Source organism: Pelodiscus sinensis, chromosome 5, assembly GCF_049634645.1.
Source record: "Pelodiscus sinensis isolate JC-2024 chromosome 5, ASM4963464v1, whole genome shotgun sequence".
Lineage (NCBI taxonomy): Eukaryota > Metazoa > Chordata > Testudines > Trionychidae > Pelodiscus > Pelodiscus sinensis.
The window spans coordinates 104,857,504-104,881,808 of record NC_134715.1 but is presented as its reverse complement, the minus strand read 5'-3'; the positions used below and the strand labels follow the sequence as shown (position 1 = coordinate 104,881,808).

Genomic DNA, 24,305 nt, shown 5'->3' with positions numbered 1-24,305 from the left:
TTAGGCACACTGTGTTCCCTTAAATTTGGAATAAAGACATAATCATAAAAATATTTATTACCAATTGTAGCACTTCCTATTAGGAATCATCCCACAGAAGCACGCTCTGTCTTCAGGTGCACTGAAGCAGTACTTTGCCCACTCCAAAAAAAGGCCAAAGTGGCTTTATGTTACCTTCCTGTCCCTCAGATCCTGATCCAGGGGCAAGCCAGACGCTGGTTCAGCTCCTAGTATAATATAAGGGATCCTCAGACCTGGTCAAAATTGTGTTAATTTTAATGCCCCCTGTAATTCTTATGGACCATTTCCTATCATTCTCCTAGAACGGTCTATTCAGAAGGAGTTTATGGTTCCCTGTTTAGGACAGTTTTAAGCCAGAGTTAATGTGGGCCAGAATTGAGCTAAATGGTGGTGTTCTTGGAATAAGACTATGCCTGGTAGTAACTGTTTGTAGGATTGGACACCAAGGCATTAAAAGCATAACATTTAATTTTTCAAAAATACTCTTTCACTTAGCAATAGTTACACTAGTCACAGATTTCTCTATGCTTCCTTGTGTAATAGTGCATTAAAGGGGGAGACACTCTTGCATCTTTATCCAGAACTGATAGAACACATTGGCTCCCTATTTCACAGCCTCAGGTTCCAGCTTGTCCTTATCCTGTCCATTTTTTCATGGCCTTTATTTTCCACTTCTGCTTTATCACATTATCCAAACACCACCTTTGTCAGCCTCATCTTCCTATTAATCAAGTTCTTTGGGTCTTCTTTCAAACTGGCCTTTATACATGGCATACTTTTCTCAAACCGGATAGATTCCTCCTCAGGAGGCACTTTTCCTTTAATGCCCTTATGGAATTAGTCAATTTGCTGTAGCAAGGTTGAGTGTCAAAGTGAAATATCAGACATCTACTTATAATATTTTAAAGAAACAAATTTCTGTCCCTCTCTCTTTTCACATATATTTGATTATGTTTCTCTCCTTCCTCCCCTGCCCCTAGTCTTTAAATGTCATGTGTCCTTTTAGATTATACATTTTACGGGGTGGGGACCATGTCTTCATGAGTTTGAATAGCAACTTGCTAGAGCCTGATCCGCCGTTGCCTGGTCCCAAGTCCAGGATGTGAAAGGAGGAGGGTTGTATGTCGGGCTAGCAACCCACTACATAAAAAACTCTTGCTACAGAAACGTCAATGAAAACTTTAAAAAGTCATCAAAGGGGTGATCAGCTGAGGATCGAGGCAGCGATGCCTAGCATGACGAGCAGAGATGAAAGCCGAAAGGAAGTTTCTGCTCCGATACAGTCCCTAGCAAGACCCAAGCAACAAGTGAGAGTGGCAACATAGAATGTAAGAACCATGTACGAGACCGCGAAAACAGCACAGGTGGTGAGAGAAATGTCCAAGTACAAGATCAATATTTTGGGCATTAGTGAAATGAGATGGACTGACTCAGGGATGCTAACACTTGGTTCAGGGGAGACTGACTGTTACTCTGGAAGGTCAGATGGACAGCATCAAGAAGGGGTTGGCATCATCATGGATATTCAGGCTAAGAAGAGCCTTCTGGGATGGGAACCAGTTAACTCTCGGATCATCAGAGCAAGATTATTTTCCATCTACGCCAAAACCACCATTATTCAATCCTATGCACTTACCGAACAAGCAACAGAGGAGGAGAAGGACTTATTCTCTAGCAAACTGCAAGAGCAGATAGACAAGATACCTCACCACAACGTTTTGATCATAATGGGGGATCTGAATGCAAAAGTCGGGTTGGATAATGAAGGCTACAAATCCTGCATGGGCCCCGAGGGTGTCAGCGAAAGAAACAATAATAGACAGCGTTTTGTAGATTTGTGCCTGGATAATGGTCTGGTGATAGGAGGCACTGTCTTTCAACATAAGACAATACATAAGTTGACCTGGATATCTCCAGATAGAAGGACTTATAACCAAATTGATCACATTGCTATCAACCAGAAGTGGAGAAGATCCATGAGAGATGTCCGAGCGCTGAGAGGAGCAGATGCCAACAGCGATCATCATCTCCTTCTTTGCAAGCTGCAGCTCAAGCTGAAACGGCTGAAAAGGACAGACAGAAAGACTGGTGGCCAGTTCTTTGACTTCAGTAGACTAAAACATCCAACAGTGAAGATCCAGTTCACTCTAGAGCTGTCCAACAGATTCAGCCTGCTTGAAGACCTGATAGCAGATGATATTAATATCCACTGTGAGGATATCCAGAAGGTATACCTGGACACCATCAAGATTGTATTGGGGTACAAGAAGAAACAGAGAAGGGAGTGGATTTCAGATGCTACATGGCAGCTCATTGAGAACAGAAAGGCAGTTAAACAGCGCACACTTGCAGGCAGTGACGAAGATAAAATAGCAGCTGTACAGGTCTCCAGGGACCTAAATGTTGCCGTGAAGAGAAGTGTACGAAGAGATAAGAGAGCGTATGTGGACAATATTGCCATAGAGGCCCAGTCAGCAGTAGACAGAGGTGATACTAGGACAGTGTACAAGATCACCAAGACTCTTATAGGAGACTTTACCAACAAGTCTACTGTAGTAAGAGACAAGAATGGGAAAATGCTGGTGACAGCAAAAGAACAGCTCAGCAGGTGGACAGAACACTTCAGGGAGACTCTCAACAGACCCGACCCAGAGGAAGAGGCTGATATTAGAAGTATGAACCTCCAAGTAGACATGGAATGTGGGGACATCAGTGAGCTGGAGATAGCAGATGCTATCAAACAGAGTGCCCGAGGAAGACCAGATCACTGCTGAAATGCTTATGGCAGACCCCAAGGCAAGCGCACAAGCTCTGAGGGGTGTCTTCAACAGGGTCTGGAAAGAAGAGAGGGTACCGGAGGCCTGGAAGAAGGGCATCATTGTGAAGTTACCCAAAAAAGGCGATCTGTCCATCTGCAGGAATTGGAGAGACATTAATCTGCTGTCTGTGCCGGGAAAGATTTTCAGCAGAGTCCTGCTACAAAGAATGCGAAAGGGCATTGAGAAAATCTTCAGAGAAGAACAGGCTGGCTTCAGAAGTGGAAGGTCATGCACGGACTAGATCTTCGTCCTACGCACCATAGTAGAGCAGTCAATAGAGTGGAACTCTTTGCTCTATATTAATTTCATCGATTTTGAGAAGGCATTTGATAGCATCCACCACCTCTCACTCAGGAGGATTCTACAAGCATACGGGTTCCCTGAGAAGGTCATTAACATCCTGAAGGACTTGTACGTTGAGAATCAATGCTGTGTGAGACATGAAGGACAGCAGAGTGACTGGTTTCACGTGAAGACGGGGGTCAGACAGGGCTGCGTAATCTCACCTGTTATCTGCCTTGTGGTCATCGACTGGGTGATGCACATAGCCACTGAGGGTAGATCAAGGAGAGTGCTATGGGGACCGACTGCTCGGCTTGAGGACTGCGACTTCACAGATGACCTGGCGCGTCTCGTGCATGATCAGCAGGACATCTAAAAAGAGACTGACATTGTTGACTGGACAGCCAGAAGCGTTGGGCTCAGAATTCACCCTGGCAAGTCCAAAGTGATGAAACTGAGGACAACTAACACAGATAAAACCACCGTCATGGGTGAAGAGTTAGAGGAAGCAAATGACTTCAGGTATCTCGGCAGTTACATCTCGGCAGACAGCAACATCGACAAAGAGATCTCCACTAGACTTGCCCTGGTAGCGCAAGCCTTCCAAAAGCTTAACAACATTTGGAAGTTGTCACTGTTGCAGACCAGGACTAAACTGAAGATCTATAGGTTTAATGTGCGCTCAGTCCTGCTGTATGCCGTAGAGACTTGGAGGACTAACAAGAAGATTGAGAGCAGACTCAGAGGCTTTGAAGGACGGTGCCTTCGTCGTATCCTCAGAGTCTGCTGGGAACAGCATGTTACCAACCAGGAGATAAGCCAACGCACTGGCAACAACAATGTTGTGAACAAGACCAAGCAGAGACGCTGGAGATGGCTGGGGCATTTCCTTCGGATGAGCGAAACAAGACTCCCCCATATGGCACTCAGATGGACTCCACTTGGAAAGCGTAAAAGAGGGATGCCGTTGGGCACCTGGAGGAGGACAGTGGAAGAGGACATGAAAAGGAAGGGCACGACCTGGGAAGAAGTCAGCCGGCTTTCTCAGGACTGTGAAGGCTGGAGAAGATTCGTTGGCGCCTCATGCTCCTTCAGGAGCGAAGAGGACTAATAATAATAATAAATATAATAAGAGCCTGATCTACACTGTGATACTATATTATTATTATCACTATCACTTTATTTTACTATGAAATATTTATTGCTCTATGGAATGTAGTTTGGTGCTTTTGTTGGTAAGCACTTGCTGGTAACTTATAATAGTGGTGAGAGTGCATTTTTTTTCTTACAGGGCCTTGCCACTTTGCAAGAAATGCAACTATGGCACATGATGACTTTTCATAGGCTAAGGGTTGCTGAAGAGGTTTTTTGTGACATCCTCTCCCTCCAGTTAAGATAATATCACAAACACATCTTCAAAATTATACATGAGTGCATTGCTATTATTTTGGTTTGCTGGGCAGGGTGGGGGAGGGGGAGAGCAGAGCAGAGGTAATGCATAGGTCCATCCTCACTCTGCCCCCACTTGTATCAGCAGTTACAAGTTGTCTCTGGCATGGGGGAGTGTTTCCGACCTTAGAATTCTGCCCAGCAAGACAAATGTATCTTCAATATAACAAACAATAGCCACATTCACTGGGAGAAAAAAATGTTGTTATGCAACCTAACATTTTATTGAATCAATTCTTTGTAAATACTAAAGGCCTAACTCTATTTTTATTTTCTAAAAATAATATCTAGTAGGATTTTTGTTCTTGATTCTTTTCTCCTTATTGTGATACCAGTGGAATTAAAAATTGTGCTTAGCTCTTACAGAATTTAATGATTTATCCAAATTAAAACCTTTGTGGGGACAGACTTCTAAAAAATTCTGATGAAACTCTCACTGCCTGCCAAGTCTTCCCATTTTCACTTGCATCAACATTTTATTGCTTCAGCATTCCCTTTCGCCTTCCCCTCTAAACACTCCGGCTACGTCTACACTGGCCCCTTTTCCGGAAGGGGCATGTTAATTTCAGAGATCGTAATAGGGAAATCCGCGGGGGATTTAAATATCCCCCGCGGCATTTAAATAAAAACGTCCGCCGCTTTTTTCCGGCTTTTAGAAAAGCCGGAAAAGAGCGTCTACACTGGCCCCGATCCTCCGGAAAAAGCGCCCTTTTCCGGAGGATCTTATTCCTACTTTGAAGGGCGCTTTTTCCGGAGGATCGGGACCAGTGTAGACGCTCTTTTCCGGCTTTTCTAAAAGCCAGAAAAAAGCGGCGGACATTTTTATTTAAATGCCGCGGGGGATATTTAAATCCCCCGCGGATTTCCCTATTACGATCTCTGAAATTAACATGCCCCTTCCGGAAAAGGGGCCAATGTAGACGAGCCCTCCTTGTGTCCTGCAGTGTCTTAGCAGTTAGGCTAATCTCAAGTATTCAGAAATCATGATAGACATTCCCCCCAGCCTGCAAAACCCCTGAAAATTTTAAAATATATTGGTTCTTTTTTGCTTCTCATTCTTAGCATTTAGAATCTGTTTGGTTTCTGTTTCCACAATTTTCTATGTAACTATGGGAGATAGAAACTTACTTTTGAATGAAAACAGTTGAGATGTATGATAGAATACTGAGGATTGGAAACACCACTTATACCTGGTTCTGGTTTGGTGAATGATGATGGTCCATCTCAACTGAGGACAGTCTGATGTTAGTCCCAAGGAAAACTTTGGACATTGTTATGAAAGTCAGGTTCTTTTACACCTGAAAAGGCTGTATGGAAATTGTCAGTCTGGTTAAAGTGAGCCTTTGGCTTCATCCTTCTTGGGAGCAATGGGAGAAAGTGGCTACTCCTAGTAATGGCAAGAAAATCCTAGCTGTCTCTTGACATCATAAACACCTTAAAAACTGTAGGAAGTTATAACTTCTCAGGTCACCATAGTAGACATAGATGACAAATAGAACTGAGATTGAGACAGTCTGTGCTGGAGCAGAGGCAGTCCTGATAACTAAGAACTGAATTTCTCCTTGGTACCAAGAAGATAGGTGTAGTGAGTATCTTGCTGAATTGTGCTGCACAGACTCCAGGGACAGAGGCTCAGCTGGACCCAGTCATATGGAAGAAGCTGGGGATTCCCTGGAGAATTTACAAACTACACCTTGCTAATCACATGGCCTTCTCTGGTGGTGTCCTCTGTGCATGAGGAATCAACTTCTCATCTCTCTCAGCTTAGATTTTTTTAAATCACCTTGTTTAAATTTGGGAGGAGGAATAAATTCAATACAGTAAAGAGACAGCCTTAGACTGGCATATATAAAAGTTGTTAGGAATGCTAGACATTTTTTAGGAGGCTATCCCAGAGTAAAACTGAGCATGCATTTTACAGGTGTCAGAATGGAACAGATCAAGTAATTAGTTTTCCCTTAAAAGAAAACAGGATCTGCCATTCAGGTATAACTAAAACAAGATGATGCTGATGCTTTGCTTATTTAAAGGTATACAGAATCACATTAAACTTTGAATTTTCAGAAACTAATTGTTCAGAAGGTTCTGGTATAATTTAAATAAAATATGGATTTTAAAAATGCAAGAAAATGGCAAACATATCCTCCTCCAACTGCTCTCTTCAGTTAGTGGTGAAACACTCAATGGCATAGTTGAGATGTTTATAAGCTAGGCATAAAAATATTCAAGATTGTTTAGCTTTTCGCAAGCAAACGACACCAGTATAGGCATGCAACCCGCCTCCAGCTGTCTCACAAACTCAGCTTGAGTTTTCTCTGCACTGAGGTGTTTAAAGTGTGTGAGAAAAATCTCAGGTCTGAAAAAGAACTAAAACTGTGTGAGAGCGTTGGCGGGAGAAAGGAGAGAGAGGGAGCGAACTGAAGCTGTGCATAGACCTTGCAGTTGTTTTTCTAGCACTCTTGCAAATATTAACCAGTCCCTACGAGTCTTTGGTGGCGATCGCTGCAGAAAAGGGTGCGCGGTTTATGTCGTGCTCAGCTTCAGGGGAACTTTGTCCCTCTTTCTACCCTAAGACTAAGCAGCAGCAGGCGGTGCAGCTGCCGCCAGCTTCCCTGGGAAGGCAGGTCGCTTGTTAGGGGCTAGGTTTTCTCGGTCTCGCTAAACTTTCATTCATTGTTTGCGTTCCTTTTCTACTCACCTCCTCCCCCCTGACTTGGAGGTCTGGAGTCGGCCAGCCAATGAATGCTGCCCTGGCGGTTTTGGGCGTAGCCGGAGGAGGCGAGGCTCCGCCGCCCGTATATAACAAGCGAGCGTGGGGAACTTCTGGCTTGGTGTTGTTTACGGGAGAGGTGCCTGGATGTTTGCGGCAGCAGGGAGAACCGGCGAAGGACGAGGCAAGGCGGAGGGTCCTGGTGTCTGTGGCTAAAGCTGCTGGAGGCTTCCTGGTTGCTAAAGCGCGGAGCAGTAGCAGCTCGGGAAGCGCTGGCACAGGTTTTGTGGCGCCCTGGGAAGCACTTTCTGCCGGGCGAGCAGTGACACACACCTTGCAACGGGAAGAGAAGCGGCCTGCGTATGTGGCTCATCCTATTGTTCAAACTGCGAGACTTGGGGGTGTGAAGGCGGCAGCTTGCGTGTTGTCTCTTTTTCCCCACCCTCTCCCCCCCGTTCTCCTCTCCCTCTGTGCAGGAGACCAGCAGTCCCGGAGCTACAGGGCTGGAGCCAGCTGGATTGTTTTGTGCGGACATCCTCCGCTCAGGTGCGCCTTCGGCTATCTGGGAGGGGAACGGAAACAGTCTCCCTGCCCAGGCTGAGGGAAGGAAAGTTCCTCCCGCTGCCCCTCTACCCAGCCATCGCGGGCGCTGCTGAACTGCTTCTCCTCTCCGACCCGCACCGCTCCTACCTTTCCCATCAGGTGCCTGGCTGCTGCAGCAGCGCCGCCGTATCCGGGAGACGAGAGGGGACGTAACTTCCAGCCCAGCCCGTTGGCTCTCGGAGCCCGTCTCGCTGCGCTCCCAGGACCGCTTGACTGCGATCTGTCACCGAGGAGGAGGCGGTGGATGAGCGCGCTCTGCAGCAGGGCACGGGATCACTTCAACTGCCGCTGCCGCCTGGGCTGCGAAACTTGGCTTGGGGAGCTTACGAGGCAACAGCATCCTGTGCGCTGACTCTCTCCCCCCCAGGAGGCAGTTGGATGAAAGCTGTGGGAGCGAGGGCTGGTTTGCTGAGGCGCCTCTCGCAGACGTGTGTGTGTGTGAGCAGTTGCAAAGCGAGCCCCCACCCCCTTGCGAGACTGTGCCCAGCCCGCCGGTGGGGGAAGCGCGTGTGGGAGCCGCTCAGCCCAAGTGCTCTGACTCGCTCGCGTGTGGTGCCGCCGGTCGCAATGCAGCTCTATGGGAAACGGGCAGCGCTGAGCAAACGCGGGGTGCGTGGCTTCTAGCCGCGGGGAGCCGAGCGCGGGCGTGAGAAGGGACAAGGCGAAGGGAGAAGCGGAGTCGCCCAGCTCTGCCGGAGTCGGGGGCTTGGCTTCGTGTTTGCGGGGGGCGAGAGCGAGAAGACCCAGCCCCACGTCCTGCACCTTCCCTGCCACGCGAAGGGCTCCGTTTGGCCGGCTCGCCCCGCGGCGAAGTTGAACCCGGGGCGGATTGGTGCCGCCTTCTCACCTTGCCGGGGATTTGTGGTCGCGCATTGGATCGCGAAGGACTCCGGCTGTTGCCTTCCTACCCTCCGAGTTGCTCCCGGGCTCGTTCCGCTAAAGAGGAAGGGGCTCCCGGGCCTGGGGCCAGTGCTCGAGGGCTCCGCGGTGGCGGTGCAGCCTCGGCAGCGGAGGATGGGCGGCTTCGGGAGGCTCTGCCTGGGGCTGGCGCTGGCGGTGATCCTGAGCGAGGGGGCGCCGCAGCCCTGCCCGGCTCAGTGCTCCTGTTCCGGCAGCACCGTGGACTGTCACGGGCTGGCGCTGCGGAGCGTCCCGAGGAACATCCCCCGCAACACCGAAAGGCTGTAAGTAACCCCCAGCCCGCCTGCCGCAACGCGCCGCGCGCTCCCCGGGTGGCTGGGTGTGGGGGCCCCGCGGCCTCCTGGCTCGCCCATCCCTTGTGGCGCCTCCTCGCTGCGACGCGCCCGCGCCTGGGCAGGTGCCACCTTCGCACTCCTCGGAGGCTTTGCTTAGGTCTCCGGTCCCTGCGCCCTCTGCCCGCTCTCCGCCTCGCGGAGGGTTAGGCTAGGGGACAGGAGAGGGACCCATCGGTCCCAGCGCCTCGCCGTTCCCGCTAGGAAGGCGGCCGCCTCTCCTCTCTGCGGCCGCTGGCTGCAGGCACAGAGCAGGCGACATGTAGGGCGGTAGTTTCCCTGCTCCCGGCCCGGCGCCGTAGGTGGGGGAGTTTTGTCACTAGTGCAAAGCTAAACTTCGCTCTGGCTTTTAAATTGGGGGCAGGGCCCCGCAGCCGGCTGGGACCACTTGCTCCAAGGCAGGGGCTGGGCTCGGCTCGGCTGCCCAAGTGAGTTCTGCTTTCCTCTCCCCTTCCTGTGGCGTGCCCCCTTCTGCCCGGCTCCCGGCGGTAACTTGGTGTGCAAAACCACGGCTCCGCAAGGAGGCCCTGGAGGGTTAGGACAGAGCTCCCCAGCGGCGCGCGTTGGCAAATGGCAATTCAACCCTCTGCCTTTGCTATTCCGCTTTTAGAAAGGAAGAGCGGAGGGAATCCCGTAGCACATGCAAAGAGATGGGGAGGGTGTGTGTGTGTGTGTGTGTGTGTGAGACTGTGTTTACACTCCCTTTTTAGAAAGACTGGCAAGAACATATGTTCCTTAGTGCCCACATCTTTCCCCTACAAAAAGTTCAAACTCTTCCATGTCTTCCTTCCTGCCCCCAGCTGGTCTTGCGTTCTCTGCTACCCTTAAGCGGGCATGCAAGAGGATTTCACCCCAATTACACATACTACTGCTTTTGAATAAACTGTCCCTAGTTCTGATTTTTTTTTTTTCTGTCAAATTGGGATCCAGACCTGAAGAGCTCTCTGTACAAGCCCAGATCTGTGCTCTAATCAACAGAAATTAGCCCAATAAAAGATCTTACTTCACCCACCTTGTTTTTCTAAGGTCCTGGGACCAAAACAGCTATAACAGCGCTGCATACAGATTGTGATCCTCTCTGAAAAATACATATTTTTTTCCCCTGAAAGAGTTGCTGGCTCTAATACTGTCCTGGTTTCTTGAAAAGGGAAGAGGAGGGAAAAAAGTTTGGGGGTTTTTAAATTGTTCATCACTTGTTTCATGCTATTCAGAACTGTTTAAAGGTTTAAGTGTAAACACATCTTACTCCAGCAGTGTCTGCACTCAGATAAATCCCAAAGTGATTGACTGTAATCTTCCCTGTGAAGAAACTGTGCGTTGTTCAGTGGAAACTGTTTCCTGCCACTTTTGCTTAAAATAACATAATGTGCTGATTTTTCTAAAGAATGTTCTAAATGATCAGTAACCCTAAGGTTAGTTTCTATGTAACACTGTTTCCCCTATGGCTTAGGTCAAGAAGTACATTCAAGTCACAGTAAAGCCTGGTTTTACTTGCAGTGATTGGAACCAGGGCCAGTTTAGTTCTTGACCTAAGATGCCAGAAAAGAGGCACTAACTCCAGAAGGGAAAGTGGTGCTGAAATCTGAACAAAAATGTCAAGGCCTGATTATTATTTCCATCATTGCTTCTGAGTTTGCACTTTTCAGTCTCAGTGGGATTTCCTGAGCTGTGAAAGTATGAATACTAAGCTCTTCAAGCATATGTTTGTAAGGAAAATTCTTATAAATGTAAATATTTGAAGATTCTTTTTGAAGCTTTCTAGGCACTGTTTGCCATAGGAAGTTTTGATATTTAGTAATAGATCTAATAAGCTGCAAAAATAGTTATCCAAATAACTCCTGATTACTCTGTTTCTTGGTCATAGTTTGTATTTCTTTTATGCTGGTATGTTAATAGTTTTCTGCCTAATTATTGGTTAGTTCTAATTGTACTTAGATACAAATATTACAAAAAGTTTAAGATAAACTTGTGATGAACAAAATAGATAATTCCAAAACTCAGAGTAAATGAGCCACATAATGGTAAATACATTGGTTTTTATAAGGTCCTTCTTACAAAGTTTAAAATGATTAACTTTAAAATACATTTAATTTATGGTCCCTTTATGAGGAATTCATACAGAGATGATGTTATGAATTAACTGTAGGCACTTTAAGTTCTTGATTGGTTTTAAAGCACTGAACATGAAACTGAACAAATAATTTTGAATCCCTTGTTGAATGTTTCATTTTTCTGCTAATATGTGATTCACTTTAGGGACCTTAATGGAAATAATATCACAAGAATCACCAAGACTGACTTTACTGGCCTAAGACATCTTCGAGTCCTGTAAGTTCTTGTTTTTACTTTCTGATGTAATGGTGTAACATTTTGGAAAAAAAATTTATTTTAGTTTTTAAAAAGTGAAGCTATATATTTTCCTCATTTAACTCCTACGTTATAACATCTGAACTTAAAATATATTGGTTGGGGGAGGACAATGATGCAATGACAAAAAAAGTTTGGAAAATTCCACGGTAGCTAGCTACTTTGGATATAACTTTTAATGATTTGTACACTTTTCCTTAAAACTATAAATATAACAAACTAATTTGAGGCTTTAAAATAATTGGTAGTTTACAAATGTATGAAAAGGGATTTTTTTTCATTTTTGGTTAAAATTAGCTTATTCTCATTTGAGTAGACTGTAAATTTAGGATTACCAAATCCTATAGGTGAGTATAAATACATTCAATTTCAAAGTAATCACAACTCTCTATTTTAAAATTGTTTGCTTTTGTTTAGAAACTAAAACCAATAGATATTCTATAGTCTGTCTGTCTGGATTTATTGTCTGGATACCTTAATGTCTATTATTTTAGGTCTTAATGTTAAGTTTTTCTGGTTATAAACTGATTAAATGAAGCCTCTTTTTGTAATTATTGCTATTTTATTCAGGGAAGCCAAAAGAATTGTTTGGGACTGAATTGTCCTAAAAATTGTTACACACAGTTTTGTGTGTGTGTGTGTGTGTGTGTGTGTGTGTGTGTGTGTGTGTGTGTATTATACCATTTGTGGACATGCTTTACCACTGCATATTTCCAGGGGATATAGGTGTCTCTCCAGAATTGTGAAATATTAATTGAATAATTTATTTCTTTGCCATACAAAGTGTAGATCAGCTATCCCACTTATTTAACTGGAGTTTTAGAGGTCTGCTTTTATGATCCTTTAATGATAAAGACTATTTTTCTCCCTCTCATGCACATGTGTCCCAGTTGAATGACAGGGGTTATAAATATATTAAATTGGATGTGAAATTTCACTTTGGAATAAGAATTGCAGAGTTAATAAAGGTGAAATGATTGCAAGGTACCAGGTGCTAAAGTGCAGTAATGGCAGGTGTTAATGCAGCCAGTAATCATAAAGCTGTTAAAACTCACTGATATAAATATTCTACATTTCAGTCAGCTCATGGAGAACAAGATTAGTACTATTGAAAGGGGAGCATTCCAGGATCTGAAAGAGCTGGAGAGGCTGTAAGTATTTTTAATTTCAAACATATGACAATGTAACTTATTATATTTTTTGTCACTTCACTTGTCTTTGGTTTTTTTATAGTCCAACTCTTGAAATGTTTGAGAAACAAGAGCCCTAGGCATTTCTCACAGTACCTACAATGGGTGGGAAATCCTGGATAAATAGTCTAGATTCAAAATGTAAATTGCAGTTTTCTTCAAAGATAACGGCTCAAATGCTAAAGAAAAAGTCTCCTTTGAATGTACGAGGACTTACATACCTAACTTTTTTTTCCATATGAGCATGGGACTATATTCTAAAGCTATTTCTTTGGTTTTGTTTTTTGAGATCCAAGGTGAGATTTCAGTCTTGGAGAGTTTGAGTGTTTACAACAGTTTGTAGAAAGACACTTTATAATTACTAGAATAGATGCCAAGTGTGTGTGTGTGATTCTCACTGTACAGAATATAGACAAAAATGTTCAGTATGTGCATTCATCTAACTGTTTTGTAATAAATAAAACTAGTTAAAACTCTGGCCTATACAAAATATTTTAAAATGTGAAGTATACTTATTGGGTTCTGTTCCCTTAAAATTACGTAGCTTTGCTATTCTTGAAAGCTGATGAATAGAGGGGGAAATAGTCACAAAACACTCAGGAGAAACAGAACTATACAGACGGTAATCAAAATACAGATGTCCGCATTAAGACTAGTAAATAGAAAGCTGAGCTCTGTTTTTCTTTAAACTGTATTAGCTTTTTGTATTGCTAGCTTTTTACAAGTTTCCAGTGCAAACTTTCCCAGGATACTACTTTTTGGATACTGTATATGAAAATAGCTGTAGAAATTTATGGGTTATGTTGTGTACAGTATTGTATCTCTAAGGGCAAAATACCTCTAGTATATTAAAATTCTAATAATCTATAGCATGGTATAAATATTTTACATTCTCTCCATGCTGAAAACACTACAATAGATCTGAACGTACTTTGGTAATACAATATACTACTTTGTTCTTTTAAAAAATGGGGCCCAATTCTGAAGGATCAAGTCCCATATTCTTATTTTTTTTTCAAAAGTACACATTTGGAGGTTGATTTTTGGTCTTTCATTAGTGTAACCCTACCAACATTGATGGAGTTACTCCTGCTTTACATCCGTATAAGTGAGAAGAATCTGGCTCATGGTATCTTCCTAATTTTTTCATGCTGTGTATCCCCTACTGCTGTCTGTAATATTTAAACTACAAATACACAAATATAAGGCTAGAGATGAGCTTCTAACTTATGACACAAACTGATAGATGCTAAATCAACTTTTATCTGTAGAAATCCATTGATTACATACATTTTGATTAAGTGTGCAGTTTTTGGTTCATTGTAAGAAACCAAATTTCAACCACCTGCAAAAGGAAAGTGCTACCATGTAACAATTTTGCCATGCTGTTAGAAATTGGTAATGTGCACAATTCTCAAATGAACTGATTAGACTATTCAAGCTTTTTCAAAGCTATTGAAAAAAGCCTTCTATATAAATTGTTACAAAAATAAGGCAATAATGAAGTAAAATTTTTAAAACGTGTCAATTTTATGTAACTGAGTGGCTAATAAACACTAGCGTTTCTGCTCCCATGACTTGTGGGAGGGTAATATGCAGAATATACACTTAAAATATTCCTAAACCTAGTTTCTGCACGTTAATCTCAGAAAACCAAACTGAAATCTACATTGTACTAGAAGATTGACTAAGGAACAGTATGAATATTTTAGAGTTCAGAAGGTCAGTATCTTAATCATCGATATGATTTGATGTTACTCAACTGATAAACTCAGTGTCTTGTCTGTAGTCAAAGAAGTTTATAATTCTGTTCATTCCTGAATATCCTATAATAAGGATTTTCTTATAATCAACTTAATTCACTCTTTAAAATATTGCTTGGTTTTTGCTACGTGCTTTGAAAATGTTATCCAATATAAGTCTCTTGTATAAAAAAAATCATGATGTATTTTGATCAGTGAGTCTTTGACTTTTTAAAACAAATTAACTATATTACATGTGTGCACCACAATGGGAATTTAAATTAATAATAAATATTTGATAGACTAAGAAATTAAAGTTTTTTCTTTAAGCTTTGGAATATTAAGCAACTTCTTACAAATGTTAACATGGATGTTTACATTTTTAATCAATGACATTTTGATTTTTTTTTTCAAGACAGGTGCAGTTAATATCAAGGGCACTGTTTTTTTGCAACAGTGGAGTTTAGTTCTATAGTGACACTTTTCAAGTAATGAAACTGAGACCTTAGTATTTCTTTTATTAAATTTAATTCCCTAGTTAGATACTGTAGTGTGCTCAGCTTGGAAGCTTTTACTACTCTAATGGCATCAAGTTTTTTTATTCTTCTGCAATCCAGTCGGATGTTTTGAGGTGGGAAGGGGGCTTGCAGTTTTGAATGAAACTAATATATATGCAGGATTTCTTTAAATCACCCCAGCTGTTGGCTAAGAGCAAATATTTCATATTTGTACGGAAAAGCTGAGAAAATTCCTTTTGTTTACAACTGCCAAGTCCATCTGATGGAGGCGCATTGTTATCTGACAGCCAATTAATCTCCTTGGGATTCTGGAATTCAAAAGCATTTCTGAGGAAACTTATAGATACTTTCTTCAAATGTTTCCCTTTTCATACATAACATAGCAAGGTTGTTGTGTTAAAGGATGCATTATCTTTAAATGTAGAATGCCATATTTTGTAGGGAGCAAGCCTAGATACTGTCAGATCCTTTTTTATGTAATACAGTAGTTTTAATATTGTGAACAAAGGGCTCCAGAGCTATTGTGCATGGTTTTATATTTAGTTTATTTATATCTAGTTACATAAACATATTACAAATGTCTGTGTTGTGGTTATGCTAAAGTTATTTTAATGAGAATTCCAAAACTGATGTATATTATATTAATTATCTAGACTTGCAGAAAGGATAGATCTCTCATTCTCTACCCTCAGAATAAAAGTAAAATAAAAATAAATCCTTTTGCCAAGTTGAGAAACTTGTATTTCAGAAGAGCTAAACTTGCAAACTGATAATTTCATAAATACTCCATACACCAGTGAACCATGTCTTCCATGGAGTTGCTTGGGAGAGTAAGGAGCGTGTGTTAATACTATTGTGCAAGTTCATTCCTGTAAAGTGATACCCTTGAATCCCATCGACATAAATGGGAGTTGAAGGCTTACAGCATCTTCCAGGATCAAACTTTGTTTGGAGATAATCAGAAGGAAAATATTCCGTTTCTTGAGCCTGCTCTCTATAGTAAAACTAGAATGAACTACTAATGAAGTGTAAATACAGCTGTAGGTCATATAATATCTATATTAATCAGTTAAGAGGAATTTATTTCCATTGTACAGTTTGATTTCATAAGAAATATGTACAAATATCAAATAAGATCCCATTTACTGTATAGAAGTTATGAATTCTGAAGCATTCTAGTGGAAACTTCATGAGCACATCATCTTTAAAAGTAGAAAGTGTCTTCATTAATGTCTCCAGAGTAGCCCCAGCTTCGTATTTATACTGATAATGCCTAACTGCACTATATAATCTGATGGGGCAAGGTAGTGATGGCTGCTAAAACGTTTAGCTACCAAGTAAGGACATATGGGGCACTTAGCCCCTGGGAAACTTGAGGAGGCAGCTCAGATTGTGAGGTAAACACACTATCTAGGTGGTTCTGCTCAGTTTAGCAGTGAAATAGTTTCCATATCAAAATGGTTGCCTGTCTTTTTAGATTAGATTAGAGCAGTTTGTCTACTGTTTCAGGGATAGGAACAACTAAGGAAGAAATCACCACACCTGCTACCTCCTGATTCATGTTTACAAATGTAGGGTCTAGATATGTTCAACATATCTAGTAATCCTTTAATTATGTGAGTGGCCCAACAAATGTCAGTGGGATCATGAAGAGGAGGAGGGTCAGGATGTGAAACAAAAGGAGCAGCATGTGAGAGATTTAGAATGTGGCCTATAGGGTGTTTTAAAAGAATACTTGAATTATGAAGCTCTGTGTAACAAGGAGTAAACTCTGGACACTTCCCTTGCCACAAGAACAGGTGGAGCCATGATTAAAAGCAGAGAGTCTTTTGACTCCTTAACATGAACATACTATCTTTTTTCTTGCTTATTTTGAAAAGCAGAACTTTTTTCATCTGTTTTCTTATGTAACTTTACAAAACCTTAGATACCTAATCTTTCCTCGCCTGTCACCTTCTCCACTCCCAAAAAAAAACCTATTTGCTTGTGAAGTGTCATCTGTGATGATTTGAGGAAAAGCTTTTTAGAAAGTGGGATCCTTTCTCTCAGATTGCTAGCTTGAAAGTTTTTGGGGAGTCATATAGGTTTCAGATGTAAATATTTTAACTGCTATCAGAAAGTTTCCTACTCATGATGCTCATTCTTATATTTCTTAGGATTTTTCTACCAGTAGCCACAATATCACAAAATGGGTCATTGGTTTTTTTTGAATTAAACTATTTCTACCTTAAGAGGAAAGTAGCAATTATCCTCAATGCAAAATTTAAAAGTCCAGAAAACCAATAACCAGTTCAACACATTCTCAGTTCTTGCCTCAGTTTGGAATTGCTGAAGTCTTTTTGACCAAGTAACTTTTCAAGATCTTAAATTTTCTTTAAGGGGTCAAATCCTCCTCAGGACTCTAGTATCAATCAGGAGCAATTCATTGTCTTCAATAGTTAGTCTGGGTTTTTACTGATATAATGGAGTAAAATATGATCTTCAATGGTGGTATCCAACCAGTTCTGAAGCAGTAGCCACTGTAGTGAATTAGCCACACTCAACCGGCCAAATAGCCACAAGCGGCTAGCATGTTGGATGCCATGGATTTAGAGGAAACAACTTTTTTTATTCATTCTTTTTTTAAGACACGTTCAAATTGCTCACAATCACTTTGGCTATGTCTACACTACAAGGTTTTTGCACAAAAACCTGTGGAGCGTCCACACCTCAAATGAGCTCTTGTGCAATTAAATGGGCAGTTAAACGACCGGACAGAGGGCTTTTTCCACTGTAGGTAAACCTCCTTTTCTGAGACGCAACTCCTTTTAGCATTACAGCTATTGTGCAACAAGGCAAGTGTGGATGCTCCAGAGGAGTTTCTTGTGCAAGAAACCCCGATGGGGAAAAAGCACAGGTGCTCTGATGGTCATTCTGTAAACGGCCATCAGAGCTTTTTTTGCACAAGTGTCCATGCAGTGTGGATGCTCTTATGCACAAGAGCACATGGCTTTTGCAATGTGCTTTGAGGCGTGGACGTGCTCGTGTGCAAGAAGTTTTAGTGCAAAAACCCTTGCGCAAAACCCTTCTTGTACAAGAAGCATGTAGTTTGCATTTAGCCTTTCTGTAGGCCACTATTACAGAATTACCAAAAGAATTTGTCTAGATTTTTTTTTTTTGCTTTGTTTTTTATTTAAGTATAAAGGAGGCAAGAGAACCAAGTAAAGGAATGCTCCAGCTTTCAACAGTGGATTTTTTTTAATAATTGAGATGTATTGACCAAAATGGAAAACTATGGGGAAAAATCCTCCTCCATACTATGTCCAGCCAAGGTCACCAGTTCCAGTTGTTGGAGACTTTGTTTGTTATATTATTCTTTTCCGAAATTGAAATACAGAACTAAATATTTTGTTTCATGGTAAACTTTGATTTTATTTTAAGAATAGTAAGTGCTGGAAAAGTACTTAAGTTAAAATGCATGTGTTCAGTTATGGTACGGAAATGTGTATTTGATGTAAATCTGACTTTACTTGTCCTTCACTCCGTGTATTATTGTGGAAAGGAGGGTGGTTACTTTTTCTAAGAACAAGCTCCTTGAGAACTATTGATGAAGATTTATATGAAAACTTTGACCCGGTAGTATTAAGTCACTACAGTTGTTAGTTTGTGTTTTGAATGAAGTTTAAATGTGTAGATGTTCAGATACCATGGTGTTGTATGAGATATTGCAGTATACACAATTTCAGCTACTCACTTACCTATAAGGGGAAAGTATGCTTTCCTTTAAAGAACATTGCTTTACTCTATTTCCTAGTTTTGTCAGAAGAAAAATATGTAACAAAGGGGTAATTCTAACCAAGTGCATGGGTTCTTATAAATTGATTTTAAAATTCTGATACTGAACAAAGGTTGTTGAGTACAGAAGCAGAATTTTCAAGATAAGATGCTTTTGTCCATATTTTATATCTGAGGCTAGAATAGAGCTCCAACAATATATTCTATGTGCTTGCACTACGAGATATCATATTGTACAGGCATAAATGAATTTTCACAAAGCCTTTTAAAAATACATGATTTGACTGAAAATATGGTTTCATAAAAGCTTGACTAATTCAAAGTAGGAAAGTTTCTTCATAGTATGACTGCTCACTGGAGTGAGTTTTCAATATCAGCTGTTGGAAATCAGTATGGGTTAGTCATTAGAGCATAGACAGTGAAATATGTAAGATCCATGATAAGCTGTGTTTTTAAATTTGTCCTCCAAGTTTAAGGGCTGGCTGTTTGGTTCTTGCAAGGGTTCCAAAATATCCGAGGCCACAATATGAATGGTGAAATACTTGGTGTAGTGTCTAACATTTTAATTAGACTTTTTTATTTTTAATGTGGTGGAGTACATCTCTTCTATACACTTTTCCCTTAAGTGGAGCTGGAATAGAAAGGTTACTTTATTAAGGAAATTAATAAGCTTTCATAGTAACAGTCCAGATTACATTCACAATCGTAATGGACACAGGCTAAAGAGCGTGCATATATGTATAATAAATACAAACACTAGCATTTCATTGGATATTGATCTGATAAAAGTTTGTAGTTTTTATCCGTGGCATTTGAGTTGTAATAGTTGAAGGGAAATACAATATCCGAAAGAGAATATCGTCAGTTATTCTAAGCATCATAAACAGTATTGCCAGAATAAAGCATTCATTAATCAGACTCCAAAAGAGAATTTTAAAATTAGATCTTTTTAATTGGCATATTGAGCCTTTAGAATTCATGTTGCAAGAATTTTAGTGCTTTTGGCTTTAAAGAGACAAACTTGTTTTGACAGGAAAGATGAAATTATTGCAAAATCACATGACTCCAGAATCGGGTTCTTTAAGGGAGGAAAAAAGTAATGCAAAATTTGCAATACAATTTTAAGAGTCAGCAATACCGTGTAACTAAAAGCAACTTATCTGATTAACCTCAAGCTTGCATTTGATCTCTATGTAAGCATAAACATAATTCAAGCAGGAAAGGAGATTGTGTAGTTTAGTGTAAGATGGCAATACTGGGTTTTTTCTGACGTTATTGAGTTACTACTATAGTGCTACAATTCATGTGGCTACTGTGCTATAAACTAAAAATATTTGTTCCACTTTTTTCCTTAAGAGGCATATCTTGCTACCTTTTTTCCATATTGAGTAGTGCCTTGCTCAGGTAGTCCCAAGGGAATTGTGGGTGGGTGGAACTGGCCTTAAAACTACTGTTTGAAAGAAAGCTGCACAAGATGTTTCTTTAGTAGTGACAAAACTTTGAACTTCAGTTTATATTCACTGAGCAGTGAGATTTGCATTTCCCCCCAGTAGTGTACATACATTATAAATTAGACCTTGACTGTTTTACAGTTTGTTACCCTGACTTAGAGGATTTTTGTTGTCAGGCTTTATTAAAACCTAGGTGAGACAAGGCTTTAGTGCTGGCAATGCTTGTTTGTAAACTGGAAAGCAATACAATTTCAGACTCTCAAAATGCTTTATAAAATACAAACTGGATTTTGAAACTTTACTTCTGGGCTTTCCTTTCTTTTTAGAAAAAATGAAATTCCTTTGCATTTTAGAGTTAAAGTGGATATATAAACACACATTTGGCTTGCAGTCTGGTAAATGTCAGTATTCATGGTATTTTCATGCTTCTGTTAGAGGCAGCATGAAAATAAAGAGTCCAGGTGTAGAATATGTTGCTCAATGGACTTGAAGGAAAAAAGTTACTCCTTGTTCATCACAGATGTGGAGAATCTTCTCCTACCTAATCCTGCATAGTTTAAAGGCAATACATAGCACATTACTTATCTCTGAGCAGGGTGGAAACCAAGATGCCTGTGGAGCTAATCACTTAGCACAGGAATGCAAGTTCTGTCCCTCAAGAATTGTCAGAATTATACCAAGGCACCTGTATATTGGTGCGTTTAATTACTACAGTGCTACAACAATTATCCTGTGGTAAGATTTGTGAGGTTGCTTTAGCAAAGTTTTCAGTCTCTACAACATTCCTAGTAATGGAACATAGTGGCTAAAGCATTGAAATATCTTAATTTTTTTTTATTACTTTAGGATTTTAAAATCCGATTAATATCATTATTTCAGTTTCAGAGTAATACACATGCTGTTGTAGTAAAATCTTTTTGGAAGTGTTATGAACTCTTGTAAACTGTGCATTTAAATTAATGTAAATTTTCAGTATTACTGTTAGCCGCATATTTTATTCAGCTCGAAGTCTAGTTTCTCATGGGACCCTTTTATGGGTCTAGAAGTCAAATTACAGGGAGAAGTCCTGTTTGCTCTTTGCAGACCTTTTTACAAATTCCGAGACAGGAAGGCTGTTTATTTTTCCCACATCTGTTTTGTGCTCATCCTTTGTGCCAGTGTTTGCTGGATGCTCTCCTTTTTTACTTCCTCTGGAATGGGTAGTTTGCACTGTTGCAAAATTTTAAAACTATCTTTGTCTCACTACAAAAATATATTGCATCTAGTTTTGTTTAAAATTTATACATTATCCTCAAATATTGCTAATTTAAGTTTTCTGGGCACTGAACTTAAATTTTCTGGAGAACTTTGCTGCAAAGTATTAGTTGAACTTTATAGTTAACACTGCAGTCTGTTCAGTACATATTGTTTTAATGTTTCTACTAAATGTTTACTAGGCACAAAAAGGCTGCCTGCAGAAACAAGGCAATATAATTCTCTGTTTAAGATTCAAGATTTCTATGGTATTATTTTTAACTGCAATTCCTATATAGATTTTTGAGTACACTTCAAAACCAATGGATGGAGTACTTGCCTTAATTACTGTCATTCAGGCAGTGACTCATAACACTACATTCCCATGGACCCTTCTGAAGAAACTTTTCCTATTAGACATTTTTTCCCCATTAGGGGGATTTCTTCTACTATCCTCTGCAGTATCTGCTGCTAGCCACCTTTTGAAGAGTTATCTGCAGCACTTGGGTTAGCATTCATGGAAAAGTAAAGGTCTGTGTTGTAGCAATGTTAAATTTAATCAACTAATTGACTAGTTGATGGAATTTCCATTGACTGGTTGACTTGTTGATAAGCAGAGCAGCCACAGTGGCCTTAGCTCCTGGACCAGGGAGCTAACCACATTGCAGCTCTGCCTTTTAAATGTATTAAGAGCCGCCTGGCTCTCAATATATTTAAAAAGGAGAGGTACCGTGTCTGAGCTTGGGCACAAGCTGGGAATCAGTTGATTATGTCTTCTGCTCTGTCACTGCTACCCCTCTGCCTCCCCTGGTCCCTGTGGAGATGGTGCTGGGGGGAACTGGCTTTTTAAGTCCGTTCCCCACAGCACCAGCTCCTGCTTCCCACCCTTGCTGCTTCTGGTAGAGGCAGCAAGGCGGGAGGGAGGAGAAGTGACTAGTTTATATCCCTACTGTGTTGTAGGCAAAAGTAAGCCTGAGTCTCCAGGATACAACTTTGTTTTTCTGAAGAGATTTAGGTTGTCTCCAAATACTGCCACTTTTTCTGTCTTTCCACTATCTGAAAAATGTGTCCTGATCTAGATAAATGCCATCTGCGTCTGTCATTTGGCAAGTGTTTGGTAGTACAGGTTGAATCTCTATTGTCTGGGACTCTCTGGTCAAGCAACCATGGATGTTGCTGGACTAGAAAACCCCAGCCATGGAGGTTGCCAGCGGCTTGGAGCTCAGCATGTCTAGCAGTAGGCATCCTGAAGGGGAAGTGGCCTGGGGGCAGGAGCCAGCCAGGAGGTGACCCCCCCCCCGTCTTCTTGCCCCCCCCCCCCTCCACACACACTCGCCCTGAAGCTGCTGTAGGCTGGAGCTGCTGAGCTGCTGCTGGCCGTGGCTGCAGAGCCCTGGCAGCTGGAATGAAGCTATGCAGGTCAGGGAGCCCCAGCAGTTGGAGGCACAGAGCTGCCACGGTCTGGAGGCAGGGAGCCCCAGTGGTCTGAGCAGGGCTGCAGCACTGATTGGAGCTTTGCTTGGGGTAGGGTGCTAGCCAGGCCCGCAGCCAGAAGGGGAGATCTGGGACAGCGGAAGGCCTGACCTCCCCTGGTCCAGCAAACTCCCTCCTTTGGGATCCTCCGGTTCCAAGGGTGCTGGACAAGGGAAGGCCATCCTGTAGCTTTTCTTCTACCTCCCTAGTTCACTTTTTTCCCTCCGCACCAACCACCCATAATGCTATTGCAAGATCATTCTTTCCTGATATTTGATCATAGTACACTCTTTTTTAGTCCTTCCACAGGTTCCTATTCATTGCCTGCCCCCCCCCCCCCCCAAAAAATTAAGTTAATGAATTTCTTAATCTTACAGAGCTAAGAATTGGAGGCTTAAACAGAGCAATATTCTACTGCACACACTTTCTCATCTTCACTTTGCCACTGAACCCTGCCTGGTAACTTTCTTAAACCTTCTTCCATGCATCATTTAGAGCAGATTCTCCTAACTTAACGTGAAAAGCCATTACCTTCACATTTCTTTTAAGTTCATCCTAATATACAAGGTAAGTCCTAAAGAATAAATTTTTTTAAAAGGAGTATAAGATTGGGAGAGCCGGAAGGAGTTGTATTTTAAAACTCTTATGGGGCTGCTTTGTATATGAATCACAGCACAACAGTCGTGCTCATCTACCCAAATACATAGGTTCAAAAGCTGTTACCTATTTCCTAAGCTGATGGAATCCAAGAAAAGAATGTCTGGACTTAGCCTCTGGATGTGTGCATAGAAAGCAAGACCTTTTTCAGTTTTTCCCACTTGCGTAACAAGAAATTCATTCATGGCAGTCTTTGAATGTGTTTCCTAATTCTTTGCTGAAGCTAAGCACTGCAGGCCAGGTAACATAAATTGGGAATGGAGAGAGTTAGGGTATATCTGTACTGCTGTTCACGAACAGGGGCTGGCCCTTGTCAGCTGACTCAGGCTTGAAGTTCAGGCAATGAGGCTGTCTAATTGTGATATTGGAGTGTGGGTTGGAGCACAGGCTTTAGGCCCCTGAAAGGTGAGTTCATGCTGCAATTAAATAGACTCATAACTGAAGCCAGCTGACGCAGGCCAGTCACAGGTGCTTAATTGCAGTATAGATGTGCCATTAGAGAGTATGTTTACACTGAAAAATAAATAAATAAAACCTCACACAATGAGTCCTGGAGTCCAGGCCAGCTGGTTTGGTCTTGTATACTATTTTTAGCACAGTAGCACAAGTTCCTGCTTGGGATTTGAGACCCATCCTCATTGCCACACTTCAGAGCCAAGATGCCAACCAAAGCTGGAACATCTGTTGCTATTTTTAGTCTTGCAGCACAAATAGTCAGTTGATCCAGGTTGAGACTTATTGCAAAGTGTTTGTGTTTATAATG

General features: G+C 41.7%; 1 protein-coding gene across 4 annotated transcripts in view; it reads left to right on the top strand.

Annotated features, from left to right (window-relative positions):
* Positions 1–8,748: 8,748 nt before the first annotated feature.
* SLIT2 (slit guidance ligand 2) overlaps positions 8,749–24,305 on the top strand; it is a 388,563-nt gene continuing 373,006 nt past the window's right edge. For all 4 annotated transcript variants that reach the window (XM_075930670.1, XM_075930668.1, XM_075930671.1 and 1 more), the window contains exons 1-3: positions 8,749–9,068; positions 11,394–11,465; positions 12,584–12,655. In XM_075930670.1, coding sequence (XP_075786785.1) covers positions 8,899–9,068; positions 11,394–11,465; positions 12,584–12,655 — 314 coding nt within the window. In that variant the 5' untranslated portion in view covers positions 8,749–8,898. The remainder of the gene's footprint in view (positions 9,069–11,393; positions 11,466–12,583; positions 12,656–24,305) is intronic.